At 47.3% G+C, this 20687-nt stretch overlaps 1 protein-coding gene across 1 annotated transcript; it reads left to right on the plus strand.

Annotated features, from left to right (window-relative positions):
- The first annotated feature begins 18291 nt into the window (after window positions 1–18291).
- Window positions 18292–20274, plus strand: LOC109743230 (uncharacterized). The gene is made up of 6 exons (XM_020302315.4): window positions 18292–18615; window positions 18753–18905; window positions 18998–19091; window positions 19196–19278; window positions 19382–19535; window positions 19749–20274. The coding sequence occupies exons 1-6, from the start codon at window positions 18457–18459 to the stop codon at window positions 19979–19981; spliced, it is 876 nt and encodes a 291-aa protein (XP_020157904.1). The 5' UTR covers window positions 18292–18456; the 3' UTR covers window positions 19982–20274.
- Window positions 20275–20687: the final 413 nt, after the last annotated feature.

A 20687-nucleotide genomic window follows, 5' to 3' on the forward strand; every position in this document is an offset into this window, starting at 1 on the left:
ATCTGGAGAGGATGAGAGTGTGTGAATAGAGCAACCCTAGCAAGCAGGCGGGAGGCTCCGGCCTATATATACGTAGTGGGGTAGTTTTCCTTTTTCACTCCATCAAAACAATCGTTTAAAATTGTGTACTACTACATGCCAGGTCGCGGTTTTTTTTAGTTGTTAATTTTTTTTGAGATAGCTACCTGCTTGTTCCAAGTGGTGTTACAGTGTGCCAGGTCGCACTTTGTATCGTTCAAGTCTGGTACTACAAGTCCCTCCATTAAATGAACAACCAACCCCTCGTAAAAATTGTGAACAAGCCCACGGCTAAAATTAGCGGAAACGTGGGTTGCCCCAACATGCATTATTATTTATATTTTCTACTCCCTCCGTTCCTAAATATAAGTCTTTTTTATAAGCCACACCTAAGACAAGAATTATTTTATTAGCAGTGAACCCCACATGTCATAGACACAAAAATTGTGGCAAGATTCCCTTAGGCAAGCCAAAGTGTGTCTAACAATTTGAGCAACTCAGGTTAGGCAAGTGTGGCAAGTGTGGGAAAAATAATGTGGCAACATAAGACAAACATAGTCACAATCCAAACAGCCCCGTAATTTTTTGTGACATGCATGAAAATTTGGTTAGTTAAATTTATAGTCAAAATTTGGCAAGGTGCATCAAATCAACACATGCAAGTATCAAAAGGAAAGTCACGGCATGCATGCATGCATTGTACTCCCTCCGTTTCCAAATATAAGTCTTTTTAGAGATTGCAACAAGTGACTACATACGAAGCAGAATATGTCTACTCCTACATACGAAGTAGCCCATTTGAAATGTGTAAAAAGACTTATATCGAGTGCAGTGCTTTGATGTGTCGCGTCAACTCGTACATGACCGAGAAATTTGATTACTACAACGTCCTCTCCCTCGCGGACTGAGCTCCGGTGCCTTAACTGCACCTGCCTTTGGCTGCATGACAGGAGGGCCAACCACCTGTTGGGCCCACCTGTCATAGACGCAAAGGCAGGAGCAGTAAGTAGAAGCTTTCGCTACACGCTATCCCTCCCGCATGAGGTGGACGGACATGCAGCAGTGGATTCGATACTGTAAAAGTAGGAGTAACATCATTGTTCGTCTTCTCGAAGAGGCGAAGAGCCAAGCGCAACCCGGACGTGGCAGTTGCGAACGCTCGCGTGGTGCGGTTCCTTGGAGTACTAGCCAGGCTCTTGCGTGAGACAAAATTGCTATTGTTTAACAATTAAACTCCATTATCCATTGGTTGATACTCATTCTGCATAGGTCCACGCGCTTAGCACCGTTTCCTCCTGGGGTCACCAATGTTTATTTGCTAATTAATAGCATTGCATGCAATGAACTAGCCATTGCAAGTCATTAAAAGCATGCACACCTCTCATCTCTTATTGGTTGATATGTCAAGAAACAAGAAACAAGTTGAAGTTAATGCACCGCGCCTAAGTGTTTTGGGACTATTTGGTTTTCGTAAGATGACTTACACACCTAGACAGAGGGAGTAGTATAGCCCTGTAAACCGGAAAGGAGTATTTGTCTTTCTAGAGATTTCAACAAGTGACTAGACTACACCGTGTGCAGTACTCCCTCCCTTCCGGTTTATAGGGCTCAAATCTCAAATCTCATGAACCAAGGCATTTTGTGATTGGAGGAATGTATCTCGTACTTTACAAAACTACCCTAATTAAACTCATGCATTGATTACATAGTTCTCTCGTTTTCCTCTCCGCCTTGGTCGCGGTGCACAATATTGAGCACTCCTATATGACTAGCCGCTCTATCTACATGCGGGACATTTCAAAGCATCCGGGCCCGCGTGCCATCCACCAAATCACAGCGAGGTGCTACAATCGAGACTCACCTGTCACCCCGGTGTGGCCGTCATGACCCGTCATATCACAAAACCCACACCTTTACTAGCAGTGGTAAGGTGGCCTCCAAGTTGGACTGGACGAAGCAACCATCATTTCACTGGAATGCTCGTTCAAGCCCTTTCTTCCCTTTCTTGAAGAAAACCTCACTACAGGCTACTCACTTCTGCCATTTTTCTTCTGTACCGACAAAGGAAAGGTGGGCAAATCAGTTATGCTGCTATATTTTCATTCCAAGAATCTTCTTTTTGCGAAGCACCGACCGATTCTCACATCCTATTCTTTTACCGTTTTCATTGCGATTGTGGTTTCCTTTCGATTGCTTTTTGTTTGTCAGTTCATTGATGGATCCTGGAGCACTAGGCAAAGAGTTGCCGGCGGACAACCCACTGGAGACAGCGATCTCCAGGAAGCGAGCACCGACCAACGAGTTGACCATGTTGGCGGGCCAACCCATGGAGACGAAGAACTCCAAGAAACAAGCACTGGCCAAAGAGTTGAAGACGTTGGCGGACGAACTCCTCAAAGAAAGTTGGAAGAACAGCAAGGGCCCCACCGTGCCTACCCCAGGAACTCTGATTGCCACCTATGTGAGGCTCAAGACCGAGTTTGAGGAGATAGTCGCCGTTGAGAAGCAGTATTCCCCTGGCAAGGTGATGGCCCCCATCGAGGACGAGGAGATGGCCCCCGGAGGGATGAGATCCCCCGGTGAGCTGCACAAGGTAAAAAATAATGGCTTATTACCATAGTTGTGGTTTTTGATTATTTGCAATGTGCTTGCTAATATGTTAGGGTTGTGCAGGTGCCGGTGGACGTCCTTGATGATTCCGATGTCGTGGCCCGTCCTGTTGGCATCGCCCCGGAGATCGATTCCGATGCCGCTGTCCATCCTGTGGACATCGCCCCAGAGATCGATTCCGATGTCGCGGTCAGTCTTGTGGACATCGCCCCAGAAATTGATTCCCATGCCGCTGTCCGTGTTGTGGTCATTGCCCGAGAGATCGATGACAAGAAATAGTTGGTCGCGCTAATCCTTCAGGGTAGTTTGCATTGCCCTGTGTTTAATTACCAGAACGATGCGTGTTATCAAACCATCTTAGGGCTAGTGCACTGTCTTGTGTGGGCGGATCTTGCTACTTTTGTTTGATAGTGAATCATGCGAACCCTCTCCGAGTTATGGAAACAGATGTATCCTCACCAGCTTTTGATGTAATATATGGCATGCTTAGATGTAAGTTTGAACTGTTTATCATATCAGCAGGGCTTGTTTGATGATTCTTGGTGTTAGTAGGCTAGCTACTGTGCGAGCTATAGTACTTGCAAAGCACTCACCGAAGAGAAACGTTGGGGCTGATGAGCTCGTGGTACGCTTATACTTATCCCTCGTCGATCGACCAATAGCCCTAGCTCCTAAAATTGTAGGCTTAGCGATCGATCAGACAATAGTCGACATACATTCAGGCCTCATTTGGTTCATAGGGTAGGAAACTCGTAGCAAAAGTACAGAGAACATGCAACACAAAATCATAGCAGTGCAGAGATGTACTCCCTCCGTTCCAAAATAGATGACCTAGGCGGGCTAGTTTGGCCTAGTGGGTTTCAGTGATATGACGTGGTACAGTGTCGTCCAGTCTTCGCGTGTGGTAGCAGTATTGCGGGTACAGTAAGTTTTCTTGAAGGAGCGAAATTCAACGAAGTCATGATGATTCCTTCGTCCGAACAACTTACAGTGGGAAAGGTTGGGCCTGCGATATGACCGGGGTAGACCAGGATAATTTTGTGCATGGCAGGTGGACCAGGATGGTCGATGTCCCACATGTCGGCGAATGAAAGTATTCTTTCCGATATAGAGGACGTGCAACGAGTATTCATTGTTTATTTTTGATGAAAGCTATTGTCTCCACTGTTACGACGGAGGAGTGTGAAACACGGCAGCCCAATGAACTTGGCATGTGCACCACTCCCTCCTTCCTCATGTAATGCCCAGGTTACAGCTTTTTCTCACTTTCTCTCTATCTATTTCCTCTCAAATGTTTTTTACCTTTCTTTTTTTAAGACACAATTGTTTTTATGCCTTTTTTTAGAATTATTTTTTTATACCTAGGAGCACGTGTAGAGATGGGCTCTTGCAGAGCCCACTCCTTGACTTTGTCAATGCCTCTCTCTCCTCCACATAAGGAGTACTACTTGCTATGCATGCATGCGGCGGGCAGCTGGCGTCTTGAGGGGGCAGGGCGGTGAGAGCGGGCTCCGGAAGCGGTCCGGACTCCAGCATGGCCCACCTCACATTATCACCATATATTTCTTGGAGTCCGTGCGCGGCGGGCGGGCGATCTCTTCTCCCTCCCCCGTTTCACTCTTCTCAGCCGACGCCCGCCTAGCGATTAGATTTCGGCTATCGACGATTTATTCAATTACGGTCCCACATGTCAGTGAAATTGCAAGACAACGCGTGTCCCCTCTGGTGAGCGGCGTGCGAGCCGAACTGTCGGGGTTGCGACGCGTACGAGCCGTAAGTGTGCCGCCTTTTCCTTTAGAACTTGTGAAGCGTAACATTTTTGCGCGATCGATCGATAGAAATCCAGAACAAAATGACGGGGGCGGTGCTTTCCCGCTCGTTAGGCGGGCTAGTTTGAGTGATATGACGTGCTACAGTGCCGTCCACTTGCTCCATTTTTATGTAAGCAAGAGTTTACACTCTTACGCGGGAGGAGTGCGAAACACCGCGGATCTGATTTTGATCGAGGGATAACTGTTCCCTGCCAAATAATGGAGGATTGTTAGCGATTATAGCATGATAGTTAGGGCATCTCCAGCGCTGGCCCACAAATTTACACCGGCATCTGTCCGAGGACACTGATGGATGCCATCCGATGCTGCCCGCATACCTTTCGACAACTATATGAACTAACCGGACGAAATTCGTGCAAACAAAGCAAATTTCAAATTAACCGGATGAAATTCATTACATTTCGAAAACTTTTCCTACAAACTGGACGAAATTCATTACATATTTCACACAAACCGTACTAAAACCTACTGTAAACCTAATCTAAACGATCGCCGGCGCCCGACCACCATGTCCGGCCATGAACCCGAGAAAGCCGGCCATTGCCTTTGCCTCCTCCTCATCCGCCTCGATAACCTCCTCCTCCAGAGCGGCGGCGACCTACCGTGTACTACTCTTCCTCGCTGCCGGCTGCGCCCGCGCACGCGCCGGCTTCGTGGTCGTGGCGGCGGAGGGCGGCTGGGGGGGTGCCGGCGATCTCCTTCGTTTGCTCCTGCGACAGTACGTCGAAGAGAGCTTTGGAGCGCGCCCGGAGCGGAGCCGCCGATTTCCCTCGTCTGCTCCTGCGACAGTACGTCCAAGAGAGCTTCGGAGCGCTAGGAGGCCATGGTTGAAGTGGTGCCGACAGAAGGAAGGGACTGGAGGAGAATAAGTGTGGGTCTTTGGCTATGGCTGGGAGCTGGGGCTCAAGTTAATATAGCGGGCGAATGGCAATGAGCCTCGGCAGACGGATGGACAACTGGCGCCGGAGTAGGTTCGTCGGACGTGAATGCGAATGCTGCTTCAGTGACTTAACTGCAGATGCGTTTGGGTTACTGACATGTGGGCCCAACGGGCATCTGGCCCGCATGTCAGTGACACACCAATTGCACCTGCAGTTAAGTCCGGTGAATGCGGTATTGACATTCTGGAGAGACGGTGACCGTTTCAGGCGGGAAGCGCGCGCTAACGATGGAAGGGGTTTCAGTGTGCAGTGGCACTAAGATCGGTCGCTCACGATAGTACATACTCCGTACCATACTACCATAGTACCCTCTCTAGCTTAGGCTGTTTTATAGATTGTCGTTGTGATGGACGATATACATGAGCAAGGCGGTCCGAGTATGACCGTTGGTGTTGAGCCAGGTGAATACATGCTCGGCGTTCGCGTAGGCCTCCATCAAACATCTAAACAGTAATGTCAGGCACTGCCGGGGCGTGCAGGTGATGGGCTCGCCGTTTGCGTTGCGCCATGAGCAGGACTTTTATTTAGAGGGCGACGTGCATGCATTAGCATGCTTTGACAGCGTGAGCGTGAGTGTCTGACGCGAAGTATTTCATTTTCATTTGGCTGACGAGGGTGCGTTGCAGCGACGAGTCCGTGGTTTGATTCCCCACATACGCATAATTTTGGTTTTTACAGTATTTCTTTCTCCATTGACAGGTAGGCCCACGTAGATAGATAAAGAACACGAGCTGATGAGGCACATGCGGACTGTTTGACTAGTCAACCAGACAAATACGGAGCTATAAGCTGAGCCAGTGACCGTATAATCACCATATCTCGTATACAATGATCAAAGTGAGCTATCAAGACAAGTTTGATGACCGCCAATGCATTTTACCCGGTAAAAAATGACCAGGATTGAAGGGGAATCCAAATTTGCTTCGTCTTTTGTCCTTGAGCTCTTGACAAACCAATGCACTATACGGTTGTCCGGCCACTCCACCCCAGAGCTCTCACCAAGCGTCGTTCATGCCACCGCGCCGCACACTAACCGGTAAGGCAGCGATGGCATCCCGCCGCGCCGAGTTCCTCGCCGCCCACGACCGCACACAAAATGGTAGGGAAGCGATGGCATCCCGCCGTGCCGAGTTCATCGCCGCTCGCGACCTCACAACTATGTGGGAGGAATTTGAAGATGCCAAGGCCGAATGGGCGGTAGAGCAAGAGGCGGCCAAAGCTGCACAGAGGGAGCGGAAAAGTCATAAAGCACTCATAAAGCACGTAAGAAAGAAAAGGACGCACGCGCTGCTGCGGAGAGGTCGGCGGAGATCCAAGCACGGTGAGGTGTCGCCGACAAAGCCGGGAAGGAGAACGACGGCGTCTGGCCAGCATGTGAGAAGTAGTAGTACTAGTAGTTAGTGTGTGTGTCTGTGTCTGAGTACGAGCATGTACCAATACTACTAGTTACTACTGTAGTTTTTAGAGCAAATTACCAGTACATTAGCCTAGACTAAATGGAAAAATTCATATCCTAAGCATCAAATGGCATCTCTTTCTCTATAGGAATTGAGATGCATGTCATCTCACTTCCTATGATTTTCATATTCCTATCCTATGAACGAAAGGAGGCCTCTGTTGGAGTAACTACTGTAGCTAGCAGTACTGCTGGTACAGTAGTTTTCTTCAAGAAGCGGAATTCAACGAAGTCATGATGGTTCCTTCGTCCGAGCAACTTCAAAGTGGGAAGTGGGCTTGTGATTTGACGGCTCATTAGCCATTGTTACTGCGGCGCGACGACCTGGGTGACTCTCCCTTGGAGTTCTGCGTGCATGGCAAGTGGACCAGGATGGTCGACGTCCCACATGTTGGCGAACGGAAGTATTCTTTCCGATATCGAGGAGCAAGGAAACCGCGTGGTATAGTATCACTGCTGATTGATTCGCAAAAAAAAGTATCATTGCCAATTTATAATTATTTTTTATTTCTGATGAATGCTAGCGTTTCAACTCTTACGACGAAGGGTGCCAAACACGGCACGTGCTGGATATCCCACACGTCGGCGAAAGGAGTGGGACATGAACAGCATGGTAGAGCCCAGCGTAAAAAACAGCGTGGTAGAGCGTCTCCACTTCTTCCACTTCTGGGTCGGAGACCACACGTAGTAGTACTTAGTGGTATGAACGATACAAAGTGCGACCTGGAGAGAAAGACACGTCTAGTTGGAAGGTCTCGGGGCATACACGTAAACAAATATAAAATTTAATATGTGCCTCCAACTAATATAGTAGTAGTAGAGTACTTAGGCACGTACTCCATAACATCACCGTGCATTGCACGTACAACATTTAGTGGTAGTACGTAGTAAGAGACAAATGCCGCCCAAGAGTTCCCTTCTCGACCTACTTTTGGGTGTTTGGTAGAGTGTATGGAGGGTGCATGAGTCCACACTAGTTTAGCACAAATACACTAGAAGCATGCATGAAGAGAGCATGCATGAAGAGGGGTGTTGAGTTGAGCATGCATGAAGAGGGAACAACTATGCTGAGACGAGAACGCAACCAAACACACCCTATATGACACGCATGTTCATACCATTTGTGCCTTTCTACTTCACTTACTGCGCTATATTACTCAGGATCGTACGTCCACTCCTGGGTACATGTCCATCTCGTAGTTCCAGTCCCACGTGTTCTTCATATAGATGGAACGATCCTTGCATAACACGTGCACCTTGATGCTAGATGTCTCGCGTGTTGGCAAAAGGATGAACAAAGCTCATGTAAAAAAATAGAGTGGAAGAACATAGATTCCGGACGACCGAGAAGGAGCAAGGAACCTCGTGGTGGAGCGTCTGCACTCATAATATTTAATATTATTCAGCGATATAAAATTAACCAATCATCTCCACAGTGGACTGGAAGAGTACGAAACACTGCAGCCCAGTGTAGTTACATCATACTAGTACATGGCTAACCCACGCTATCACCATATTTCTTGGCTTCCGTGCGACACCTGTCTCTAGTAATCCAGCAGCCTGTATCGCTTCTCCCTCCTCATCTCTATCAAAGTGCGGCGGGTTGGCGTTTCTGCCGTCTATTGAGGTCGATTAACTATCACATGTTAGCGACATGCCAAGAGCATTCTAAATAAATTCCTTTCACGTTCCGTTTTCAAAAAGAAAAAATCCTTTCACGTACGAATTTGCATGTATGCTTTGAGCAACTTGCATGTCCTATACTGCTCCTGTTTGATACTCTAACTTAGCTAGAGGTTAGACTAACTCATGACTAACCCTGAACTAACTGTAGCCAAAGAGGTGTTTGGGTGACAGGGTTAGATTGACAATAAATGCACTTCATGGAGAGAGAAAAGTGATTTTTCAGTGGTCCCAATGAGAACTATCTCCAGTTAGCACCTCTTGGGTGGGATAGTTTTTTTTGGTGGGTTCGGTGCAACTTGCTCCAATTTAAACCCTCATGCTTGGATACTTTAGGGCTATCTGAGCGCCAACTAGCTCAAACTAACTCTAACCCATGGATCCAAACAGGGCCAATGGCCAGTCTCGACGCGGAGCAGTCGCGTGCACCGGGAAGCGGCGCTCTCTCGGCCGTCGCGCCACTTCAAAGCCGGCGCCAGTGAGAGGTCGCCTCCGCTCTGGCCGGGCATTAATGCGGCACTGACGCTCCAAGGCGATGCTGACCGTTTCACGCGGGAAGCGCGCGCTGGCAAGGGAGTATAGGTTTTGAACCGTTTCAGGTGTAGTACTGGTAGTTTGCAAAACAACTCAATTATTGCACTCAATTTCCTTAGAAACTGTGGTAAAAAACGTTACTCCACAGCCCGCTTCCCTTCTCCTTCCTCTTCCACCGCCCGCGCATGTCCGCGGGAAGCGACCGGTCAACCCTTATATAGGAGTGCTAGCACAAAAAGATGCATGCATGACCACTAAAATTTCCATATTAAAGCGCCGCTCTGGCGGGAGTATGGCGTATGTTGTTACCTTCGGCCGGCCCATGGCTACCGGGCGACGGCGACCAGAGAAGAGGCGGCGAGAGGGGAATGAATGCAACTACTGTTTGGGTTCGCCTTCCGGCTTAAATAAATGCGCAGCATCACGTGTACCCGCGGGTGCACAAATTGTAACATACGTGTCTGCTTGAGTGGGCGTCACGTAACTGGTGTGTGTGTGAGAGAGATTCTGAGAGACAGAGTGTGTGTGTGCGACTCTACTCTTCGGACATGTACTCAACCTTTTGCATCGGGATATAAGTATAATGGTATTTACTTTAGCTAATGATTTGCGTGGCCATGTTAACGTGGTTGTGTCAGAAAAATGTCACTTCCTGCTCGTGATTTGCGTTATATAATTACAAGCAAGATTCTCGTGCATTGCACGGAACATCAATATGCATTTTTTTACAGAACACCTGTTATGATTGACCCATGCAGGAGTAATCCCATGTGTAAAAACTAATGATATCTCGAGAATTTTATCGAAAAACTGGTATCTCGAGAATGTCATCGAAAAAATGAAAGATGAGAGATAAGGCGAGGGGGAGTGGAGCGTGGTGGTGACTGGTGGTCGAAATGGGCGGAGGCATGGGGATGGACGGCGCCGGCAGGCGGCAGCGGCCACCATGCATGCTAGGTTGTTCCAGAGACTTACTCCTTTTTTAATTGCTGAGCAATGAGGTTGCGGGAGATAATGATGTGGAGAGAGGTGCGGGTATCTTTTGTAAAATTATCATAGTTTGCTTTCTATCCTCAGATATAGATCATACGGTCTGTATTACAAGATGGCAGGCACACCATCACCGCCAACTCGTTTTTTTATAAGGGTACAGATGATAAGTTTGATGACTACTAAAGTAAAGTGGAATTTGTCCATGTTATGCAAGTAAATAAAGGTGATTGTTTATCATACGGGTAAGGTTGGATGAAGGGTGGTAGAAACAAATGCTCCGCCTAGAGCATGTGTGTGTGAGATGGAGTCTTAGTGTGTGTGGGGTGTGTGTGTGTGTGAGAGAGAGAGAGAGAGGAGAGAGAGAGATGGAGTCTTAGTTTGTGTGTGTGTGAGAGAGAGAGAGATGGAGTCTTAGTGTGTGTGTGGGGGGGTGTGCGTGCATGCATGCATGTGTGTGTGTGTGTTTGTGTGTGTGTGTGTGTGAGAGAGAGAGAGAGATGGAGTCTTAGTGTGTGTGTGGGGGGGTGCATGCGTGCGTGTGTGTGTGTGTCGCGGGGTCCTCTGTGGCGGATGTAATTTAAGTGTGCATGGCTTCATCATAGAGAGATGATGTGTATGGCAGAGGCCACCAACGATGGGGTGCGAGAGAGAAAATGCCCGTAGAGAGGGAAGAGAAGGTGTGTGCGCGTGAGAGGAGTCGACATCGAGAGAACGTGTTTGTTCGAGAGACACCGAGGAAGACTACTATATATCGATGGTGCATGTAGGCGGGAATTAAACAAAGGGATGGTCTTATTGGTTTCGGGGATATAGGGGAAGAGTGAGAGGCGGGGGGTAGCTAGAAGGAGATTGTTAAGTGTGAGTGTGTGTTTTACCCATCCAGGCGGAAGTTATGTGCACAAAGAGGAGAACGATTTGATGTGGCGTTAGGATTGAGGGTAATTAACTACGTATGGAGACATAGAGACCTTGAACGTGCATGTGTGAGAGGTATACATGTATACGTGGGATGTGTGTGTGTGCGCGTGCGCATGATCAAGATAAAAGAAAGAAGACATAAGTCATAAGATCAACGACATGGGAGAGACGGATCGGTATGACAATATGCATGCATGTGAGAATGCAGGGAAGAAGGCCCGACAATTGAGCATGTGTTTTTGTCTTTAAGAGATAGTGGCGTGGGCTGGAGCATGCATCTATGGCGAGCAGAGGGAGTGAGGCGCAACGATTGTGCAAAAGAGACCAACCTATAAATGCATATGTATGGAGAGACATATATAGTGTGGGTGATAGGAAGCAAGACTCCGTGCGAGAAAGAAATGTTGACGGAGAAACTGCAGATAGATACAGAGATAGAGATGCTAGCTAGAGGGACATCCGCTAGTTTGGGTGTTGGAGATGACCGTCGGGTGGTTCAAAAGGGTGAAGTTATATATGTGTGTGAGAGGGCACTTGACTGCATGTAGAGAGAAACATATGTAGTGTGCGTGATAGGAATCAAGAGTGAGGGCGAGAAAGAAGGTTGATGGAGAAACAGATAAATAGAAAGATAAAGATGCTAGCTAGTGTGCATTAGAGATAGGAGTCGCGTGGATCAGAAGGCTGGGTTATGTGGGTGGGTGTGAGAGAGATAGAGAGAGGGTGCATGTGAGTCACATACAAACAGATATCAGAGAGAAATGAGATCCAGAGAGACGGAGTTTTGTGTCTGCGAGAGAGAAAGATATTTCACAACGAGAGTGATAGCTAGAGAGACATACGAGGGAACGCAAGATATCTCTAGGGAGAGAGGGTGTGTGTGAGCGACATACAAGAGAACAATGGAGAAATATGAGACCCTGGGAGACAGAGTTTGTGTTTGTGTGTGAGAAAGAGATATTGAAGAGGAAGAGTCGTAGGTTCTCATATCTAAGGAGCGAAAGACATCTCTGTATGAGGGGTGTGCGAGTGGCACACATGAGAATAGTAGAGAGAAATGAGACCCCGGGAGACAAAGTTTTGTGTTTGTGTGAGAGAAAGAGATTCCACATGGAGAATCATAGTTAGAGACACATAGCAGGGAGCGAGATATACTTAGAGAGAGATAGAGTGATGAAGGTCGAGGGAGAGAGTACCGTCAGTGTGTTACGAAGATAAAAGATCATTGTCGACATACAGGTATCACGAGAGATACCTGAGAGACGATGAACGCGTATAGGTCCAGAGAGATAGTACTATATAAGCATGAGTGATAGCTATATGAGACGAATATCTGGATTAAAGGGGATTCAAATATTTAAACTGGAGATCACGACATCGATAATATCATAACGCAAATTGGTGTATCAAACATGCATATTCATTTGAATTTGGGCACACGTGTAATGTTATATAGTTTATCAATATTGGTGATCCATAGATTCTTCAATTACAAACAATGCATGGTTTATATGCAATTAATGTCTAAACGGGATTACACTATATGTTGCGTGTGTGAAACACATTATACATGTTTGAGAAGTAAAAAAAACCGCATGAAACACACATTAATTGGAGACAGTTAGCGAGGAATGCATAGATTGGATTTCAACATAAAGTGGTTTCAAATATTTGAAAATCCAAATTGATGGATACAACCTTATGAATCTGAGATCATGCCATTTGTAAACCATATTTATGTATAAATGCTGTTGTGCTTTTGAAAGTATATATAAAAAATGATGTATATAGAATGTAATTCCAATTGAAAATGGATCCCGCCCGAAAAAAATAGAATACAAACGGGATTCGAATTGAGTTGGCATGGTAAACGTGCACTCTGCAAAATTTGAACGAAGCGGGGAAAGTCGCAGTAACCGCCCGAAACCAAAATCTGCGAGATGGAAATCACTACTGCCTATCCCTGCCATGCAAAGCCTATCTGCTGGATTTCTATAGGTTTCGATAGGGGTAGGTTTGTAATTTCACCCAAACGTGACGTAACCGCCTCTCACTCGGATTCATACACGGTGGGCGCCAAAACACAGTGTGTCCTCGGCCGAAATCGACTCCCTCCCCGATTCATATTCATACACGGTGGGCGCCAAAAACAAACTCTCGTCGGCAAATATTCGGTGTATGCGAGATTACCGTCCTATCCCCAACCGACTAATGTTGCTGTGATGTAGTAGAAATTTGAAACGGGGCTAAGTTTGTAAATTTCCTCGCATTTGAGACAAGCGCGCCCTGAATACATGGTTCCCCCCTTCCTCTCTACCTCCCTTTTCCCCATTCGTACTCCGTGGGCGCCAAAACACCCTCTCCACCCCACCCTCCTCCGTCCGCCGCTGTCCGCCACCCCATTCACCGTCGTCCTCCTCCACCATGCCGGAGCTGATACCCCGACGCCGCCGTCCATTACAAGAGATCGACCTCTCTCATCCGCGGCTTCGGACCGGGATCCTTGCATCCCGTCCTCTCGCTTCATCCCCGCCGTCGTCCACCTTGCCGGCGCCGCTCCTACGACCGTCTCGTCCACCGCGCCCCACCGCCACCGTCTACCCTCCTAGATCAGCTTCCACGCCGCTGACAGCCATCGCTACCGCAGCACCGTCAAATTCTCAGCAGATGCGTACACGGCGCCGCACCAGAGGCGGTACTCTTTCGTATCTGCTCAACTTATTTATCGCAGCAAGAAAATAGATCGCCACTGCTTTACTCTGATTTCTTGTCTTGGTTGCGAAGTTGCCTTTGTCCGGTTTGCACCTTCAGATCCGCCATGGCACGCTCAACACTATACTCCCAATGCTTATGGTTTTCCCCTTTTATATTCCACACTAGTTAAATCACAGTAGACTAAATTTCAAAATTGGGTCAGTCGATTTTTCAGAGCTCGCCGGAGTTCGCCGGTGCGATCGAAGGGGCTCGGGTGGTTGTCGGGCCTCGCCGAACGAAGAAAACTCGACGCGGGTGGGGGTTGGGGCGGGGGTGGGGTGGGGGTGGCGGAGGAACACAGGCGGTGGGGGCCGGTGGTCTGGCCGGCGGCCCGGGCGGTGTTCTGTATGGGAAGAATCAGAGACGAGGAAGAAGAAGGGTTAGGAGACGTAGGATCTTCATCCAACCGCCTGAAATGGTCGAGAGACAGCTGGGAGTTGCATTCTTAATGCGCTCTGGTTCATCATGTGTGGGCACTGCGCAACCAACATTTTATTATCCAAAATCTGCTTGCTCTTCTTTACCATGTTCCTCTTCCGTTCTTCTTTAATATGTACTCTCTCCGTTCCTAAATACAAGTCTTTGTATAGATTCCACCATGGACTACATATGGAGCAAAATGAGTGAATCTACACTCTAAAATGTATCTGGATACACCTGTATGTGATCCATAGTGCAAATCTCTACCAAGACTTATATTTTGGAACGGAGGGAGTATGATAGTAGTACAGTATGTTCCTTGTACTGAAGATGAGCAGGGACATTTGCAGTGTAGAGGTCTATACGGTCGGTTGTGATGGACACTTTGAGCCTCTTTGATTCGTAGGATCTTGTAAACATAGGAATAGGATTTGTAGTGGCCTACCCACTTGAATCCTATAAGAATAGCAAGGAAATGCGGGGAGCTGTGTCGCCTTTGAGAGTTACACTGATATTAACAGTATCGCACCTTCACTTGAAGAGAGCTGGTATCCTAAACCTTTCTAGCCGTACCAGCAATACTAGCACATATATTCCAGCAAGTTCCACTTTGCTGATTTTACTCTGATGCTTAAGGTTTTCCCGTTATATCTACATTATGATCTGTGTAGCTGCTTTGTGTCGCACTAGCAGCAGTCCACTCTTGAAGCTAAACACTGCAATGACTTACAAAATTGGCACCAAGGCATTGAGTGCCATTCTGGATGCAATGAAACTCATACGCTCCCCACCTATTGATTCTTGTTTAGAATATGATCCTAATGACTATTCTAACCTCGAGGAGTCAAAGGCAGATGGCCTGTCCTGTTCACCCATCAAGGTGTCTGTTCTAATTTGGCAATGTTTTATTGATTGCGGGTATCTTGCATATGTTGTCTTGCATTTCTTCTACTTTGTTGCACCGCCATCTGCTTAGTTTACTCATCATATATGTCGAGATGCCATGCCCATCCATTATCAATACATATTCCATCTGTCATCATACCATGTTTTTCCACTCAAATGTTGTTCTTGTGCATTAGACATCAAAAAGGAAGAGGGTGATTGCCGAACCTGAAGGAGCACCAGCAAAGTCCTTGAAAAACGTGGTGGTGCCGGAGAAATCAGATAGCACCCCACTTATATTGGCTGTACAACCAGTGACACAAAACGTAGGACCGACTCCAGCACACTATACCCATACTTCACTGGCCACACCACTAGCCCCACCACACAGGACCTGCACTCCAGCAAAAGGTATACCGATTTCATTTGCCATAGCACCAGCTGTACCACAGAAAAATCCCACAGAAAAATCCCATACTTCACTTTCCGGTGTCCGAATACTATCGTCCTATATATGAATCTTTACCTCTCGGCCATTCCGAGACTCCTTGTCATGTCCGTGACTCAGCCGGGACTCCGAGCAACATTCGGTCACCAATCACATAACTCATATAATACAAAATCGTCATCGAACGTTAAGCGTGCGGACCCCACGGGTTCGAGAACTATGTAGACATGACCGAGACACCTCTCCGGTCAATAACCAACAGCGGAACCTGGATGCTCATATTGGTTCCCACATATTCTGCGAAGATCTTTATCGGTCGTACCGTAATGACAACATATGTTATTCCCTTTGTCATCGGTATGTTACTTGCCCGAGATTCGATCGTCGGTATCTTCATACCTAGTTCAATCTCGTTACCAGAAAGTCTCTTTACTCATTCCGTAATACACCATTCCGCAACTAACTCATTAGTCACATTGCTTGCAAGGCTTATTATGATGTGCATTACCGAGAGGGCCTAGAGATACCTCTCTGATACTCGGAGTGACAAATCCTAATCTAGATCTATGCCAACCCAACAAACACCTTCGGAGATACCTGTAGAGCATCTTTATAATCACCCAGTTACTTGTGACATTTGATAGAACACAAGGTATTCCTCCGGTATCCGGGAGTTGCATAATCTCATAGTCAAAGGAATATGTATATGACATGAAGAAAGCAATAGCAATAAAACTGAACAATCAATATGCTAAGCTAATGGATGACTCTTGTCCATCACATCATTCTCCTAATGATGTGATCCCGTTCATCAAATGACAACACATGTCTATGGTTAGGAAACTTAACCATCTTCGATTAACGAGTTAGTCTAGTAGAGGCTTACTAGGGACACTGTGTTTTGTCTATGTATCCACACATGTATCAAGTTTCCGGTTAATACAATTGTAGCATGAATAATAAACATTTATCATGATATAAGGAAATATAAAATAACAACTTTATTATTGCATCTAGGACATATTTCCTTCATTCTTCCCCAATGGTTCTTATCCTTGGAGCTCATGCCCCCCCCCCCCTCATTGTTGACACTCCTTGAGCTTGCTAGCTATCTCTCAAACCCTCCCAATGATTCTTGCTCCATTTTGAGGGAAAAGAGAGAGGAGATCTAGATCTACGTTTCCACCAATCCATCTCTCCTGTAAGTGAGGGGAACCCTTTGGATCTAGATCTTGGAGTTCTTTTGTGTTCTCCTTGTTTTTCCTCCCATATTCCTCCATAGATTCCGTTGCTTTGGTGTCGAGGGTGAGGGACTTGAACACTTTGTGTGTTCTTACCATTGCATTAGTTGCATCAGTTTGGATTCTCCACGGTGATACGTGAAAGTGAAAAGTTGAGTAGCTTTGTACTCTTGAGTGTTTGGGCACCCTAGAGCTTGTTTCTCTTGGGTGCTTGGGCGCCCTAGGCAGTTGGTGGTGTCATGGAACTCAATCATTATGGTGTAAAGCTCTGGGCAAGCGTCGGGGTCTCCAATTAGGTTGTGGAGATTTCCCTAGCAATTTGTACGGGTTCGGTGACCGCCCTCATGCCCCCCTTAGTGAAATCACGACATCTTGCATTGTGCGAGGGCGTGAGGAGATTATAGTGCCCCTAGTGGCATTTTGGGGAGCATTGTGTCTCTACACCGCTTCAAACGGGGATTAGCATCTGCAAGGATGTGAACTTCGGGATATATCGTCGTCTTCACGTGCCTCGGTTATCTCTTACCCGAGCCATTTACTTATGCACTTTACTTTGTGATAGCCATAGTGTTTTATATTATATATCTTACTATCACTTAGTTGTTTATCTTGCTTAACATAAGTTGTTGTGCACATATGTGAGCCTAGTTGTTTTAGGCTTTGTGCTTGACAAATTAAAGGCTAGTTTTATTCCGCATTTGTTCAACTCTAAACCATAATTATTTTAAAGCGCCTATTCACTCACTCCCCACTAGACGACATCGACGGATACGCAAGTTCTTACATATTCGTGAAAAAAATGATATGAATGCAATTATTGTAGACATGTAAGTGATGATATGCAGAAGATGCTCTCGACTCGCCACTTATGGCATCCCATCCTCCGTGCGTCGTTGCCAAGCCTTTCTGTGGGCTAACGACTTCGTCATCGCCCAAGGCAAGATCGACTGGTATGAGGTTTGCAAAAATTGCTATCACCAGCGGGCTCGGCATTCGGGATCTTCACCCCTGAAGCTTGTGTGTGATGACGAAGTTCCACTCTCGACTCCATGACGATCCTACACATCTTTGGCAATCCTGGTTTGCCGATCACTATAGCTGGTCCATCAGGTGCGACCTTGGCGACACCAACCATCTTGGCACCCCAACTTGCAAATGCATCATCACAGATCACACTCCTGCCTAGGTTCTATGCTTGGAGCAAAGTTATCAGAGGGGACCACGAAGACACCCAAAAAAAAGCAAACAAAATTGTAATATGCATAGCATAGACCTAACCTATGAAAAGATCCAGTTAAGTTAAATACCCAGTGCTCCTAATCAAATAGAGAACTCTCAGTAATTGTTCCAAAAGAGGTGAATGGGCCTACGTTATGAACATGTAGAGGAGATCGACCCTTGGCATTTCATCGAACCACTCGTTTTCTTTTCTGCCCACGAGCTAGCGAGCTGATCCTGACCGTACCCACACGCACGATCAAACGGCTCCGGAATGGACCGATCTGAAATCGCGCCGGTAGTCCGGCGCCTAGTAGCGCCCCCGAGAAAAGGAAAAAATGGAGTAAAAGAAAAGGGAAAAGAGTGGACGTGTGCCTTCCTCCAGCCGCGCATATCCCGTCGCCTTCGCCGGCCCGAACCACCCCGCCATTACTGCAACCCAACCATGTGATGCTGCGGAGGAGGCGCCATTAAGCCACCACCACGCCATCTCTTCCCAGGGACGATGCGCGCGAATACGCTGAGAGCAGCAATGGCGACGGCGAGGATGGCGATGTCGTCGCTGTCGTCGCCGGCAAGAGCGCTCTCGTCCGCGGCCGCGCCCCCTCCCCCCTCCGGCGTGGCCATGGTGCAGGGCGCGTCGCGCGGCATCGGGCTCGAGTTCGTGAGTGCCCCCGAATCCTAGCTCGCTCCTTCTCCTTCTTCCTCTGTCCTATCCCCATTCCGTTTGCGCATCAGCCCTCGCGCTCCTCCGTATTTCCGATTCGCTCACCGCGTACCCGCATTGCCCGCGTGCGGCAGGTGAGGCAGCTGCTGCGGAGGAGCGACCAGGGCCGCGTCGTCGCGACGTGCCGCGCCCCCGACTCCGCTTCTGAGCTCCAGGAGCTGAGGCGGGAGCACGCGGGGCGCCTCACCGTGCTGCCGCTGGACGTCACCGACGAGAGCACCATAGAGGTAACGGGGTAACCTCTCCCGCTCTCTTCCCCCTCACAGATTCCCAAGGTGATGCAATGATAACACGAGTGGATCGAACCTTTCCATGGCAGGCCGCCGCAGCCGCAGTTGGGGAGACCCACGGATCTCTCGACCTACTGATCAATGCCGCCGGCATCCTTTCGATCCCAAATGTGATACAACCAGGTCTGTTCCTCACATTGGAGCAACTGCTTTCCAGCTTGCATTAGGTGGGTTATGGGATTATAATGGCTTATCTGAAACCAGGTTGCTCTGACCTCATGTTGCAGAGACCTCGTTGAGCAAAGTTCAGAAGTCATCCCTGCTACTGGCATATGAGGTCAATGCTGTCGGTCCTATTCTAGTCATCAAGGTAGGGATTACCGCCTTTCTTTCTGCTCCGAATTGTGTCAGCATTCTGCTAATCACAGCGGTGTGCTTACCACGGTGTCTGAACTGAGCTTTGTTCTTGTCAGCACATGCGCCCGTTCCTGAAGATTGGTGCGAGCTTGGGAACAGGGAAAGGTTTCTCGTTGGTTGCAAATATGAGCGCTAGGGTTGGCTCAATAGGAGACAATGCTCTGGGAGGCTGGCATTCGTACAGAGCTTCTAAAACAGCACTGAATCAATGTATGTTAACAGCAAGATGCATGCTCCATTCAGATTTCACTAGCTTGTTATTGACTAGTTCATACCATTCTTGTTAATTTGTTATCATGATAGTTTTCCCTCATGCAGTGTTTTGTCAATTTGATCCAGAGCAAACTAGTCCTCCCACAATTATGTATGTACCTTTCTTTGTCTTAGATTTCTGAAATGCGTGCATTGGTCATGTCTTTGCAGTGACAAAGACTGCATCAGTCGAGTTGGGCAAGAAGGACAACATCGCCTGCATTTTGCTGCATCCAGGAACAGTCGACACCGATCTCTCACGGCCGTTCCAGAGAAATGTGGCCAAAGATAAGCTCTTCACGAGGGAGTTCTCTGTACATAAGCTCCTGTCTATCATCGACAATGCCAAGAAGACTGACAACGGGAAGTTCTTCGCTTGGGATGGCCAAGAAATTCCTTGGTGACCACTGTTTTCCAGTCAGTGATCATTTCTACCCCAATTTTCTTCTTCAGAACCACCTGTGTTTATTTTTAGCCTTAAAACTCAATGCCTGAACCCAGCTCAAGTAAGATCTCTGATATGAAAAGCATGTGAAGTATATTTCCCTTTTCTCTCCATTTTTAACTACTTGAAAATTATGCATATATGATGTTTAGCGCTGAGTACAACTTTACAAGTCAAGCTTGTTTCCTTGTATATGTATAAGCACTGGTGCCTACAGTCTACTAAATTAAGTACACACATTTGCAGTGGGAACTTTCTTGTCTCCCAGTACATGTCAATTGCACTAAGCAAATTCTGGTCAGAAGTAACCTCTTCATACTGTGACTCTCTTTGTCCGGTTAAGTCATACACAACTTGTGGTTAGATCCCAGCTTAATCTCTGTACCAGCATCAACGTTCAAGTTGACCAATTCGTGCTATCCCTGTGAGTGAAGAGTAAGGCTGCGAGTTCGTTTGGCACTTGGCTGATTTAGTATGAATCCTGATGGGCATGGGGATAATTTGTACAAATCATCGTCGGTTTGATCAAATCTGAATATTATAACGGCTGGACTGTCTTGTGGGAAAGAACCATCAAACTGTAATGGATTTCAGCAAATCCATGTTTTTTCAGTGTCCTGTGGCAAAAGCCAAGTTTTAATGGTGTCTAGGGGCTAATTCTGCCA

The sequence above is a fragment of the Aegilops tauschii genome, chromosome 5, assembly GCF_002575655.3.
Source record: "Aegilops tauschii subsp. strangulata cultivar AL8/78 chromosome 5, Aet v6.0, whole genome shotgun sequence".
Lineage (NCBI taxonomy): Eukaryota > Viridiplantae > Streptophyta > Magnoliopsida > Poales > Poaceae > Aegilops > Aegilops tauschii.

Bases quoted from the DNA above. Each gene is read 5' to 3' on its own strand.
- LOC109743230 (XM_020302315.4), top strand. From the start codon at position 18,457: ATGCGCGCGAATACGCTGAGAGCAGCAATGGCGACGGCGAGGATGGCG. The intron at 19,092-19,195 runs GTCTGTTCCTCA...CTCATGTTGCAG, and splicing joins CCCAAATGTGATACAACCAG to AGACCTCGTTGAGCAAAGTT. The intron at 19,279-19,381 runs GTAGGGATTACC...TGTTCTTGTCAG, and splicing joins GTCCTATTCTAGTCATCAAG to CACATGCGCCCGTTCCTGAA.